At 42.1% G+C, this 14,506-nt stretch overlaps 2 protein-coding genes across 3 annotated transcripts in view; one reads left to right on the top strand and one right to left on the bottom strand.

The window, feature by feature from the left end:
- TNFRSF11B (TNF receptor superfamily member 11b) overlaps positions 1–1,084 on the bottom strand; it is a 102,433-nt gene extending 101,349 nt beyond the window's left edge. Inside the window, exon 1 of one of the 2 annotated variants that reach the window (XM_075085653.1) lies at positions 845–1,084. The gene's annotated coding sequence lies outside the window, so the exon portion shown is untranslated. The remainder of the gene's footprint in view (positions 1–844) is intronic. The other variant, XM_075085659.1, reaches the window with a different exon arrangement.
- On the top strand, positions 542–13,047 carry MAL2 (mal, T cell differentiation protein 2). The gene is made up of 4 exons (XM_075085663.1): positions 542–875; positions 3,084–3,254; positions 8,602–8,760; positions 11,129–13,047. Exons 1-4 carry the CDS (start codon positions 741–743, stop codon positions 11,198–11,200), a joined length of 537 nt encoding a protein of 178 aa, XP_074941764.1. The 5' UTR covers positions 542–740; the 3' UTR covers positions 11,201–13,047.
- The last annotated feature ends 1,459 nt before the right edge of the window (positions 13,048–14,506 follow it).

The raw sequence follows: 14,506 nt of genomic DNA on the forward strand, positions 1-14,506 counted from the left end.
CCTTTCTAGACACTCGCTTATCCAAAACTTTTACATCAAATATTTTCTATTACTTTTGAGTAGTTGCACACAGCCAAGTCAGACTGAACGTAACACAGGTACACATTAAATGTTTGCTAGTATTTTGAATGGCCAACCTGGTTGGCATCTTAAAAAAAAAAAGGTGCAACCTCAGAATTTTGAAGCCTGAAACATCTGTAACCGGAAGGTAAATAACCTTTTGCACAGCGGCATTAGGAAATAACGCCGTTTATTCAGTGTGGCTGGATCTGACTGAGGGCTTGTGAATGAGGAGCTCTGCACTCCAGCGCGAACCCGGCGAGGCCGAGAACCACCGGGCGGCACGGCGGGACTCCCCGGGGGAGCCGGGCGGCACGGCCCGGGGCCCAGCGCCCTCCAGCCCGCCCCACCACCGGGCCGGGCGCTCGGCCGGGGGGACCTGCCCCTGCCCCTGCCCCTGCCTCCCTCCGGGAAGGCCCGGGAGCCCAGCCGGCCGCGGTGAAACCAATCAGCTCCGGCCACCGGCACCCCGAGGACGCCCGCCCAGGCCCGGGCGAGGCGAGGCGGGCCCGGCGCTGGGGCGGGCAGGAGGGAGGTGGCCGGGGCGGCGCGCACAGGCTTGCCTACACCTGCTCCCCCTTCTTCCTCCTCCTCCTCCTTCTCACCCACCTGGCCGCAGCTCGGCCGTCCCCGCCGCGCTTGGCAGCGGCGGCAGCAGCAGCAGCCCCCACCGCAGCAGTATGTTGCCCAGGGGAACCTCGTCCATGCCGCCGCCTCCGAACCCCGCCGCCTACTTCCCACCACCCCGGGTCACTTTGCCCTCCGGCCTAGAGATCCTGCGCACCTACTCGGGAGCCGTCATCTTCCTGGAGATAGTGAGTCCGGGGAGGGACGGGGCGGGCGGCTGCCGGCCTTCCCGCGCTTTTCCCTCCCCTCAGCGCCTCGCTGCTTGCTGCCCGCTGCCGTCCCGTGTAGGCGGCGGTGCCCGGAGCCGGGGGGGGGGGCACGGGGCAGGACGTGCCTCCGCCCGGGGACGGCCGAGCGGTGGCTCTGCGCCCTCCGCGCTCCTCACCTGCCATCTTGTGAGCGGGAAAGGTGCAGCGGCCGGGGCGGCTGCGGCGGGGCGGGAGCCGGTGTCCGGGACGCGGGTTATGGCTGGCAGGGCGGCGGGACCGTCGCACTCCCTGCCGCCCGCCCCGCCGCGGTCTCTCGCCACGGGCCGGGCGGCACCGGGGGCCCGTGGAGGCGGGAAGAGCCGCACGGAGCCCCAGACCCACAAATCCACCACGGGGGGATGCGCTGCTTTTGGTCTGTGTGGTGTGTTACGGGTCCTGTGCACACTCCTGCGAGGCTGTTTCGTGTCGTGTGCGTGTGAGACCCTCCTGGTGTAGAACTGTGGCGCTAGTTAGTAGGAGAAAACACAAAACCCACAAAAAGCCTTGTCAGAACTCATCTGATTTTATTAAATTTTGTTGTTGTTGTTGAACTCAGAGTTGAATGCTGCTTGGGTCCCAGTCTGAGCTGTAAAACTGCAGACGAGCAAAGAGCTCAGAGCACAAGCCCAGGCGCTAAATCAGGCCCTGAGTCAGTAGGGACAAATGTTAATCAGGTTGGCCAACCTATTACACAGGCGAGCTGAAGTGGACAGGTGTAGTGTGAGGAAAACAGCATTACAGTGGGCACCGAGTTTAGCAGTTTCTACAGCAGATTTCTAAATCTGTTTTTAAAGAAGCCTACAAGGTTGCACATTCAAAATACTGAAAACTTTTCATGTGTCTCTGCTTTTTGTTTAAACAGACACTTGCTGTTATTCCTTCTGCTTCCTCACTGCCCCATCACTGTCTGGTCTCTGGGTAACAGACTTGCACCTGCAGTCTTGTGAAACTAGAGAAAGTTTGGTTCTTCACAGCAGCTAAAAAAGGAACCCTAGAGAACAACTTGAAGGATAATACATAAACCCATGGGAGTTCTGAACTGAGACTAGCAATGCATCTTTACGTATGTGCTGCTGCAATGTAACACAAGAGAGAAACCAACTAATCTTATAGCAGGCATCTTTTGAAAGGTATCCCTCATCCAGCCTTGATTTAAAAGAAAGTCCTCTGAATGTGAAAATGTAACCTCAGACTTGTAAATCTGTAGGATTTAAACAGGAAAGTAGTAGCTTGCTTGGAAATTGATTGTAGCTGTCACTACACAGCAGGTTGGACTATGAAGTTAAATCTTTCCGCAATAAATGAACATACATCAGATGGCAATTATGATTTTCTGCAATTATCCTTTTTTCTAAAGAGGCAGCATTTGCAGGGACAGATAGTGCCCTTTGTTAGGCCAAGAGTTGATTAAACCAGGCAAGCCTTAGAGTACGTAAATTCTCCATCAGCTGATCATAGCACTGCGTCTCCAACACTTGTTTGCTGTGATCAATATGCTGAAAAGAAACTTGGTGGTGCTCAATTCTTCCCTGGGTCATGATAATTCTGGAAAGCTGTATGTTTTTCTAGTCATTGCGACATAATTTACAACTCGCCTTATTCTGTATTCTAGTTTTCTCTTTCACTTTATTGCCTAATGTGTTCTTCTTCAGCATCTGCTTACCCATGCTTTGAAAAAGAGGATGCAATTTCATCTCTTTTCTGTATTTCACCTGATTAGGACTGCCAAGCTAAGCACTATGAGATTGAATCCAAATCTTATGTGCATCTTTGTTGGGCTAACTGTAGTGTGTATATAGAGAGATATGTATATGCATGAACCATGTTTTCACATTTCTTACATTTCCCTCAAAATGAGAGTAAGGGTAAAATTTCCAGCAGTAGCACGCAAGTCACCTGCATTTGTAAATTCCATTTTCAAGACTATTTTAGGAGCTTTTAAGAATTTCAGAGGGGCTTCCTCTGACAGCCACTTAGTGCCTATCACTTCTGAGAATGGCACTTGGGCTCTCTGAGTACTCTTGAAGTGTTTCCTCTTGGTTTCTAAAAGTAATCTGAGGACGAGTTGATGTGTGGTATTAGTTCTTAGGCAGAAAGGACTGAAAAGAAGTATCTCTGACTTCATCATCTGTATTCCTTTCCTTGCAGCTGTTTGGAACGATAGTCTGGATTTTGGTAGCTGCTACCCGAGTTCCACTGCCGCTGCTGCAGGGATGGGTAATGTTTGTAGCAGTGACTGCGTGGTTCCTGTCCATTGTGTTCCTCTGTGTGTTCCTCTTCGGTTATGCAAATAGAATTGCTGTCAACTGGAACCAGATGGTAAGATTTTTTTCTTTATTTAAGGATTCCCTTTGATTTTTTTATAAACTGAAAATCATTCATTGGAAGTACTGATCCTAAGTCTTAATGCTGATCTTCTGTTTTAGCGGAAAGTTTTTCAAAACAGAGAAGTTCAAAACTGGAAACAGAAAGAGTAGGGCTACAAGGATGACAGAGGAAATACAGGACCTGTTTTATGATGGAGGCTGAAAGAACCCAGCTTTTAAAACTGATTGAAGGAGTATACTTGTCCTCTATGAGCACGTAAAATGCATAAGCAGCAGAAAGAGGACTAGTTTAACAAGGCATGACAATAAATTGGTTTAAATGGCCAGAAATAATTGTGGACTGGAAATCAGAAAATATTTTCTGACTATTAGAGGAGTGGTAGTAACACCCTGTGAATCATGGGGGGTAGAAAGACACTTCTAATATTGTAAAGGAAATTATATAGTTGTGAACACATTGTGTGATGTGGTTGTCTGAGATAACACAGATTGGACTAAAGCACCCAGGAAGTCTTCTCCAGTTCCTAATAAAGTCTTCTGCTGACTTTTGGGTCAATTCCTTAAAGTTAGGGCAGCATTAGTGAGTGGCTGTTAGACCTTAGGTAATCAAAGACAGCATAACCTGCAGTATGATATAGCATAACATCTCTTTAGGAGACTTAACATTTATCTTTCTTAGAGGAAACCTGGTGAGACTACAGATGCAGTTATACTCTGCTTAGCTTTTCTTCATTGTGAAGGCAAGGCTTGGTTCTTGCTGTAAGGGATTGTTATTGCTTGTGCCAGTAGTTCTCACAGACTGTACCTTCCTATTAAAAAAGGGAAGCTGTTGGCTCCAGTTTTTAGCAGCTGCATGGATACCTCAGGTTATTGACTGCTAATTTATGTACTCCTTTGTTGTCATTAACTGTTTTTTACTTAGAGTTTTTAGCACTCAAGTAGTTGAGCACGAGATGGTATCACACTCTTTTATATTACTGGAAGTGAATAATAAGAGGTGGCAAAACTGTGATCAGAATGCGAATTTCCAAAAAAATCTTCCAAAAGGACCAGAACTTCTAAAATACTCAAGTATGACTGTTTGTAACTGCTGATCACCTTCACCTTCCTCCTATGCAGCTTAGTTTTCCTACTGCCACTTTTCTTGATTGTAGCTGGAATTGCATGCTTTGTATCAACAACTGTGGTTATTTATCTGTTCAAGTTATTCATGGACAGTCCCTTAAAACAAAGGTCTTCAAAGCAAACCATATAGCTTCATGAATCTGGAGCTGTAACTGATAACTTCAAAGCCCATCAGTGGTAACAGGCTGGATTCTATTAAAATGAACTTTAGCACTTTGATAGTGAACACATATACACACAGTGTCAGCTTTCCAGCAGAATACAGGCAATAATTAGGCTAATAATAAGTTACAAGTACAGAGACCTTTACAGGAATTTATGCTGCAACATCCTCACAAGTTATGATGCAACAAAGCCCTTAAGCATGTGCATAACTTAAGTAAATTAATAGTGTCCTGGGTTTCATTGAAACTGTTTGCCAATTTACAATCATGCATCTATTCAAGAGTTGCTGGGTGACAGCATAGCCTTTAATAGATTGAAAATGTTATACAAATGTTCATCTTGTAACAGTTGTATAAATGTGTCTTACACATTGGCTACTTGATGCTGGCAGTGATTTGTTGTACTGTTAATTTTCTCCCCTTGTATATGATCAATTACCGAAAAACTTCCATTGTCAGGAAATTGCTACACAACTTGTATAAAAGCTAAATCTGTGGCTCATCTGTGGGACTTTAGATTGGATACTATGAAAAATGTCTTTACTGGAAGAGTGGTCAGGCACTGGAACAGGCTGCCCAGAGAGGTGGTGGAGTCACCGTCCCTGGAGGTGTTCAAAAAACGTGTAGACGTGGCACTTGAGGGCATGGTTTAGGAGGCCTGGTGGTGTTGGGTTGATGGTTGGATTTGATGACCCTAGAGGTCTTTTCCAACCTTAATAATTCTATGATTCTATGACTCTGCAACTTAATCTAAAAAGCTGTCATAACTAAGTCAACATCTTAAATGCAGAGTGAATCAGTTTATCTCTAAACGTGGTATCTGAAATCCAGCCCCTTCCAGCTGTCAACAAAAACAATACTAGATAGATCATTTGACCACTATTTTCAGGTACCCAAATGTTCTGTAACTTGTTGGCACTAAACTCTTTAGCAGCAATCTGCAAGGATTTTTTACCTTCTCTTGCAAATAAATAATTACTAGAAACACTAAAACTATTTTTATTACTATAAAATAAAAATATGTACCTGCTTCGTTTAGGTTGGCATGTATTTAGATAAATACATGGGTTTTGCTATTTTGTACATTAAGTTTATAATAGAACTCGGAAGCTACAGGTCATGAGATTAGGTCAAAAATGGGAAGAGTCATGGCTTAGTTATATTGGAGTAAAGATGTGGTCTAAGACTCCAGGAGTTTAAAAGTAACTTTGAAAAATAGCATGGGATTCTGACAACCCTGCATTTAGTAATACCTTATGTCATAAGTAGCTCCATTGATAATAATACAGATACTTAAATAAGACGCTACACAGTGAAAAGATGGGGGGAAGCCTTGTGGAAGTACACCGCTCTGTGCATCACTGTGTTAAACCAGATGGTATGACAAATACTGTCCTTTACAGCCTGACTCACAACACACTCATTTACAAAATTAGATGTGAACTAACATATCATGCAGATCTGGTAGTGTTTTACATACACTTTGTATGAGGTTTCAGTGATTATACAAGCGTGGAAGCAAGGGAGAGTTAGGCACCATGCTAACAATTACTAAAAAACTAAAAACCTTCCCTCAGATGATCCCTGAGGTCCCTTCCAACCTGTGATTCTGTGTGGTTCTGTGATAAGATGTTGCATTTTTTTGTCACAGAAACCATAACTATATGAACGTGAAACCTTACTGATGCTACATAGCTTCACTGTAATTGCTGCCAGGAGAAGGAAATTAGAGGGTTTGGCAGGAGAATGAAGGAAATGAAAGAGTTTGTCTTCTGAGAGTACGCAGTCAGCACTGTCTTCCTCATGGAGCTGTTTATGCTCCTTCATGAGCAGTGGTGCCACAAGTGAACAGCTGGTAGCACTGGCATAGTTGCACGGTAGGTATTTAGCAGCCCAAGAATAATGGACGTCCTTGATTACCTGTGGGTTTACACAGACCTATCAAGCTGCTGGAATCCTGTGCTATGAAATGGCTATGTCAGGCCATGATAACGGGGTCTGGTATTTGTCACGCAGTTAACACACACACCCCTGCATGCAGTCTGACACGGTGTGTGTAGGCAGCAGCATGAAAGATGTGTGTGTCTGTCTGCCAGCTCGAGTGAGCGAGGAGAAGCCACAACAGTAAGTGTCTGGAGGGGAAAAGTGCCTCCCCCAGCTGCAGCAGAGCACTGCAGCTTCTCCGATGCATTAGCACTCAAATGCTGGAGTACGTCCCTACTAGTTTTTTCTATGAGGTACAGATGTTACAGCAGAACTGGAGACTGGGGGACTGTGTCTTATGCCCAAAGCTTGCGATCTGGCAAGCCTAGCACATGAAGGCTGTCCAGCCAGGAAGCCACCCTCTGCCCCTTCATTTTTGCAGTTCTGTTTATGTCAGGGGGGCCTCCTGGTGGTACTCTGAGAGGAAGGAAGTGTTTTTCAAAAATGGGAAAAAAACCCCAACAACCCAGCCAGGGTGGAAAACCAGAAGATGGGAATTACTGCAGCTGTTTTGTAATTAGCAGTCATTAAGAAAAGCAGTACACTCTATGACCTAACCTCAAATGATTGTTATTTAGAAAATTATTTTCTGATCTAAGTGGAATGAGAAACTGTAGTAGCAGCTTAGATCGTAACTTATCAAAACTGACTAGGGTGTGATTTAAGTAGCGTTAGCTGCTATCAAATACAGAACAATCAATGAGTTTGAAAAGAAAATTCTTTCAATAAAAAGAAAATCTCACATCTATGAAGAAACAATTCTCTAAACAGGGAGATGCAGCCCAGTCTCACTTTGATATCAGACAGTCAGTAGGTAAGGATGTTGCACAGTAATTTCTAGTACAACACAAATGAATGCTGTGTGCTGTTGTGATGGATTCACACATGGTGCACCCTGGGTCCTCACTGTTGGCATACTGGTAGTCCGTTGCACTCAGGTGCATTGAAAGTGCATAAAGTATTCATTAGTGCGGGAGATAGACACTGTGTAATGTGGATATCATAAAAAAGCATACATGCACTTATGTATAATTTTAAAAATTGTCTATGGCTTTTGCAGACCTGCACAGGTATAGACATAAAGTTCTACAAACTCAGGAACTGAGTGCAGCGCAGTGCAGTGCAGATGTCAGCGTTGCAGACTCAACAACAGAAGGAGACGTTGGAAGAATAGACATTTTAAAACTCTGGTGGAACATGTCTTGGATCTTGCTGCGTGTAACACTGGACTCTGAAATATAACCCTCAAAGAGATTTAGGCACCAGAGCTGCGTTTTCATGTGCTCCAGTAATAGAATCCAGAAATGAGAGTTAGATATTTAAAACTTGTGTTCAGCGAGCATTCACGACAGAGGGGAGGAATCATGTAAAGAAGGCCAGGAGAGAAGCATATTTAAAGCAAATCCTAACCCTTGTCCTCACAAGTCTCAAGCATTTTATTCCACAGTATCATGAAGTACTTCCAGATTACTGTATTCTAGATAGAGCTAAGTCAGAGAGAATTGAGGGAATGCCTCAGTTCTTGGATTCTGATTGTATCGGGAAGTAAACTTCAGCTGTGTCAAGGCTGAGGTGTTTCTGGGCATTTAGAGAAGCAAAATTTAAGCATGGGGGGGACTTCTGGAGTTTAGGTTATAGCTGAGAAGGGATTTGGGGGACTGCAGGCTTGTGTTGTACTGTTTAAACTGTGATAAAGTTGACTTGTATGTCCCTTCTTTTTATCTAAGCCATATGGAGAGTTATGTAAGCTCTAATAGCTTTGAAGTGACCTTTTGGTCAGCATATGTACATGTAGATGAGCATGTGCCTCTTAAATTGAAAGAATATAGGGTTTGGGGAGAGGGAGAGTTGCCCTTTATCACTAATTATGTTAGTGAGTTGCTTATAATTGCAAGCAACTGTGAAAATGTGTCCAGGTTAAGCTCTCGGATAGATTTAACACTGCTTATCTGAAGTTACTGTTATCAGTGCTCATTTCACGTTTCAGTGTTGGGTTTCATTTGTACTGCAACTAGAAGAATTAGATATGTAATGCAGCCCAGACTGATTACGTTATTTGCTTTTCAGGATTTTCTTTTCCATGGGGCTACTTTTGTGTTTTATTTTGGAGCTTTTCTACTGCAAGCAGCAACTACATCTCTGCATTACTTTCCCCTCAAATTAAATTCCACCACATACGAGAAGATTCTAGAAGATCATGATTATAACATAAGTATAGCAGCCTCGGTACGTATTTCATATATCTGTATCTGGAGAACAGAAGTCTGTTGTAAGCCCTTGTAGCCAGCCCTTCAACTTGGTAACTTAACAGAAAGCTGGAATAGAAAGAGGAGCTGTGAGAAAGGATTGTCTTTGAGAGCAATTCCAATATATTTGCAAAATATATTGGAATAAACTAATGTTAATGTGGTAGGTGCTTGGTTGCTACTCTTCACTAGTCTTTTAAATTTACGATCACTACGGCTTATAATTTTAGAGGAGATATTTTGTAAAAGCAATGTTGATTATTAGAATTGAAGATAAAGATAACAACTGAGCCCTCATTGAAGCATTAGGTGCGAATTTCATGCCTGTGCTCCAACTTTCAGTTGCATTTTTTTGTACCATTTAGATAGTCCTGAATATGCCATGGGGAAGGAACCTTGGACTAGCTCCTTTTGAAGCTCCAGATATGTACTTACTACATCACGCATGAAAGTTATCCACAAGGGCCCTGCTGTCTCTTATGGCAAGGATTAGAGTGCTTTTATTGATAGCCTAAGCTCAGACTGCATTTTTCTCGCTGTAGTTGCATCATCACTGAATCACTTTATCTGGTGATGTGGGTGTGTGTAGCTGAGTCAGAAAATATACCAGGCTCTAGCTCTCTCCCTGGCTAGACTCCTGGAAGGGCGAGTAGAGGTGTGCCAGTAGGATTAATTTAAAGAACTGAAACTACTGCTCTTATTCATTTTTTGTACCATCCAGAGGGTCTTGCATACCTCAGGGAACTGTATATATTTATTAAGCTTTTAAAACCCTCTGTTGTCCTTAAAACTGAATACACCATAAATTTTGCAGAGTAAACACCTTCAGTTCATCTTAAGATAAAAACAGATGAACATAAGGTGTAAGGTTCACATTCTCTCTGCAAGAGGAGAATAAAAAGGAAAGGCCTTTTGCTTTGGCAAGCCAGGCTCTGAAGGGTTGAGGTGGGCATGTACATCTCCAAGTCCAGAGTCCTTGCCATTACCCACTTGGCGGTAACACGCTCAAGCACATCTGATCCCTGTATGGCCGTATGGCACAAGGACTGAGGTGGTGCCTTGTAGCTGTGCCTGAACTGAGAGAGGGCTTTATACTAAGCAAATATCTTAAAAATCTACCTTTAAGTGTAGCTCTTCGATCCTTGTTCAGTGTGTTCAGATCCCACTGAATATATGGTGACTTCAGTCATTTTGTCTGACAACGGGGTACTGAGGACTCCAAGAGACCCTTTCCATACTATATTTCCAAGGGAAAATTCAGTTCCTCAAGCTGCTCAACCCTCTCAAGATAGGGGCAGAGGAGACTCTTCTGTAACTTACCTCAGTATTTTTAATTAAGAGATGCTGGGAAATGGCGAATCAGATAACTGTAGTCTTTAGTGTCTTTGCATTTTTTCCAAAAGTATGTAATTAGAAAGTCAGGGCATAGAGAAAAAATTTGTAATCCTTTGAAACACTTCATTAAAACAATCCTGTGATCTACATGGAAAAAAAAATGAAAGGTTGCTAATATTTTGTCTCTTAAAATTACTTTTGTATATTGTGATTAAAAATATATATGTTCATTTTATGTGGGTGGTAGTTCTACGGAGTAGCATCTATTCAAAACTTCAAACTGTCAAATTAACCCATGTATGGAAAGCAAGGGATAGGTTGTTATGACATGCTTGAATTCATATGTTCTTGGAGACAATCCATTGTTAGCACGAGGCAAGATGAGAAACTATTTCGTTCAGCAATTCAGTTTCTCATTTCTTTCCTCTGGTTTACATTATATCTTCAAGCTTTCTGTGGCATGACCTTCCGTTCAAATCTATTCAATTCAGTTCTTAAGCAATAGTAACTTCCTGGCATTTCTCAGGAAGCTGTTCTGATGGCTGGTTATCTTGTTAGGGAGGCCAGATTTGAACCTTTTTCTGCAAGAAAAGAGTTCTGCTGTCTAGAGGGACATCTTAGTTGTTTGCTGGTAAAGGCATTCACTTGGAAACAAATCTGAGTTTAACGTTTGATCAGTCTAGATAAGAGAAAATTTAAATACACGGTGTACATACACGCATGATTACTTTGTAGCATAACTTATGCAGGCATTCTGTTTCATATTCTATTTCAAAATGTCTTCTGAAGCAAGCAAGTTAAAAGCAATAACATGGGGTTATAACAGGCAGGTTCCTGAGAAAACTTTAGAGGATCCCAAACCTATCTTTACCTCAAGCACTTTGGCTGGGGCAGGTAACTTCTGAATCATTTGTGTTCCTGTATTCATTTAGAATAGAAGAAAAATTGTAGGACAATATAATGTGTGATTCACTTTTTTCTTTTGTCGTCTTTTTTTTTCCCTGCTCCTCTAGATTTTTGCCTTTGCAACAGCTGTTTGTTATGGTTGCAGCACAGCCCTGGCGCTAAGGAGATGGAGGCTATAGCAGTTGAAGAGAGGTTAATGCCTGAGTGTTCCACTTCGGATCAAATTAAGTGCTAGTTGTCTGTTTTACTGTAATCTAATTTCAAAAAGACTTTTTCTTTTTTTTTTTGCTTAAAATCTGTTGTAAAGTGCTGAAATGCAAATAACCCCTAATCAGGCATTTCCTTACCAGAAAACAAGTTTCCATCTCTTCCTATTCTAACTTTTACTTTTATTTTGTATTCATTAGAAGCCCACTCATTATATAGTATGATAGAATTCAGGGATAAACAGATATGTCATTAGCAGATAACAGAATTCTAGTGCTAAATCAGAAGAGGGAAAAAATGGAAACTAAACCAACATGTTAACTGTATAGGCAGCTAAAAGCGCCCCCCTTGTTAAGTCCTGGGATTGGGCCTTAAGTGTTTTGCAGCGTTACAATGCATTCCACACAGGCAGGGCCTTGAGGCTCCTGGTAAAGTCATGGGTTTTCTGTGTGCTGCTCCTTGCATGATCAGAGCCCGGGCTGACCTTGTGACACCAAGTTAGTATATATTAGTAACTTTGTCATACAGAGAAAATATTTTCAATATCTTTCAGTGAAATCTTTTGATAACTTTTGTAGCTGTATCCAGCTATGGTCATCTGCTCCTTAAAGCTTACTGTGTTCCTTAGGAGATGGAAACTGTTTGGGACTGTCAGTCAGTAGTTAATTAGTTTTAGGAATTTAGCTTAATCAGATCTATTTATACTGCAAAACAAAACAGTGCATCTGTATTGTGTGTGTGTATATACATGGTATATTTTTGTTTAACAGGAATAGTTGCACTGTTTCACTTTGTTGGAGTACAGCTTTGTTTTTGTTACTTCAAGTGCTGCATTTCTTACTTATTATGTGAGTCAATATCGTTTGAATGGAATGTTACCAAATGGTGAATAATGTCTGACCTCAATTCTTGCAGTGTGTTATTTGTTGCATTATAAACCTGCAGTGTTGTAAAGGTGTTTTTATTTAGACAGATGCCTGTGCAACATCTTACTAAAAGCAGTGTATGCAAAGCGGTCTGCCCACTACGGAGTTTGCTTTTGGCATGAATGAAGTTTAATGGAGCCTCTCTTAAATATCCCTGTTGTATAATGACATGCGATATTATACTTAGAAAATTAATTTAACAGAATTAAATGGTAGCGTTGTGCTCCGCTCCCTAACACTCATGCCGTTTTGCAGATGGTGAAACTTTTTTTTATAATGCTAGTAAATAATTTTTGCCATTGTGCCAAATTGATAACCTGTGAGAATAAAGGCTCCCTGTCATTCATAAAACAACTTGCTCGACGCATCTTGCCAGTGCACCTGAATATTCTGCAGAGACCAGCAGTGGTTGTGCAAGGGAAGACAGGACTTTCTTCATTCCCAGGCCTACTCGTTCTCCTTGAGCCAACAAGGGTGTCTGCTATGAAGGTTACTTTATCAGACTTGTCAGGTGCAAGGTTCTCTGAGAACCAACCGCCCTCGGTAGTGCCTTGCAGTCGCTGCTGACCCAGGATGGGTTCTTACGGATGGCATAGCAGTGAGTGGCAGCCCTTCTGACTACTGGAACCACTTGGTTGTCCTGAATTACTGCGATGGGATGTTTTCATATTTCTTGTTTTCTGAAATTTTTATCTTCTAAAAATTTTGTACTCTGGCTGATTTTTTTTTTCTAATTCTCTACTTGCATTGAAATTTGTTTTGTGAGCATGTTATCTAGAGCCATATACTTTTAAAAATATTTCATATTGTATAAAATATATTTACACTGGAGTATATGGATGAAAGTATATAACAAAGACGCTAAGCAGCATTAAAGTTACTTAATATATTTATGGCAGTAGTCTGGTTATTAATTCTGTCTTTGGAAAGTAGCAAAAAAACTACTTTGCAACTTTTACCTGATGCTAGACATATCAAAGTAAGGCCAAGGTTTCTTGAGAAGGCACAATTACACTGGTGCTAGTTTTGTATAGCATTTTGCCACATGCCACAGTGTGAATACCAGTGAGGAGAAGGGTAAGATCGGCTACAACAGCATTGCAAATGGGCGCTGGTCTTCGGTGTGGCTTTTCCTTCATCCCGCAACCTGGCTGTGCACTGCACACCACAGACTATGCTTGCCACAGCTGCAGTCTCTGCAGCCAACTGGGATGATGGGGGAAAGATCTTAACTTTTTTGCCTATTTAAACCTATGGAGTGTGGATCCCACACATGGTGTCAATTAAAAAGCTGTCCAGGTTTAGTTGGCACTTGTATCTAACCTCTGAGCTCAAACATGAGGTGTAAAGATGATGATTGGTGGGTGCCATTGAAGTCTCTGGAGCTACTTGTAGAAGTCCAGATAGCAGAGTGTGGTTAGCATAGCATGGAAACCGTATAGTGAGGAAAGGCTGAACTTTGTCTTAAGTATCAAAGAGAAACAAAGGGCAGAGAAGAGATAAAGGTAAAAACTACAGTAATGAAGAATGGTTTCCATAGCTTAAAAGGAGTGAAAAATGGAAATCTTCTGTTAGTACAAAAAGAGTTTTGCTGTACTTCAAGGAAGATCTAAGGAAGGAGACCGGAACAAGCAGTTACATTCTTTAAAAAAAAAAAAAAAAAAAGGCCAGTAGTTAGTTTTGTGTTACTTTTTACAGGGAGTTAAAAAAAGGATAGGTGTGGCTTAGAAATGGTATGTGCATGCTGGGATGTCTGTGTGCAAGTACTGATATGAGAATAACACATAATCCTTGTGATAGGTATTACAGGTGATACATACAAGCTGGTTCTAATAAATCTCATTCTTCTGTATACAAAAAATCCCCAACCCATGACCTTGAAGAATACAAGCTTAGACCTCTCCAAAGAATGTAAGGAGTAGGGGAAAATATAGGGAGATCATTTGTCTTAATGAATTTAAGGTGAAAGGAATAAGACCAGAGATGCCAAACAGTCTTTTCATCAAACATCTCTATTTGATGTGAAGCTGCAGTCTGCAGATATCATGCAGGTCCCTACTCTTAGAATCAGAAAATATTTCATGGTATTTTGGATACAACTGTGTAGTAGCTGCTGGTAAATAAGCTCTCTCTAAGGAGGCTTTCCTTCAAAGGGTGCAGGGAGAAGCACGATTTTGTTGCTTATAGCTAAAGAGAAATGAAAGTGCACATTTTAGAAAGCTGAAACTTCGTTAGAACCTGCTCAGAAAATACGCACAGCAAGTGCTTTGCAGAAGCCCTGACTCTGCCTCTGTCTCACTGAACGCCTGGAAATAACCCAGAGTGACACAGGTCCTGCAGTGATTATTTATA

The sequence above is a fragment of the Phalacrocorax aristotelis genome, chromosome 2, assembly GCF_949628215.1.
Source record: "Phalacrocorax aristotelis chromosome 2, bGulAri2.1, whole genome shotgun sequence".
NCBI classification, from domain to species: Eukaryota; Metazoa; Chordata; class Aves; order Suliformes; family Phalacrocoracidae; genus Phalacrocorax; species Phalacrocorax aristotelis.

Excerpts from the sequence above, each read along its gene's own strand:
- MAL2 (XM_075085663.1), top strand. The coding sequence starts at position 741 with ATGTTGCCCAGGGGAACCTCGTCCATGCCGCCGCCTCCGAACCCCGCC. Across the intron at positions 876-3,083 it reads CCGTCATCTTCCTGGAGATA|CTGTTTGGAACGATAGTCTG; the intron begins GTGAGTCCGGGG and ends CTTTCCTTGCAG. Across the intron at positions 3,255-8,601 it reads CTGTCAACTGGAACCAGATG|GATTTTCTTTTCCATGGGGC; the intron begins GTAAGATTTTTT and ends TTTGCTTTTCAG.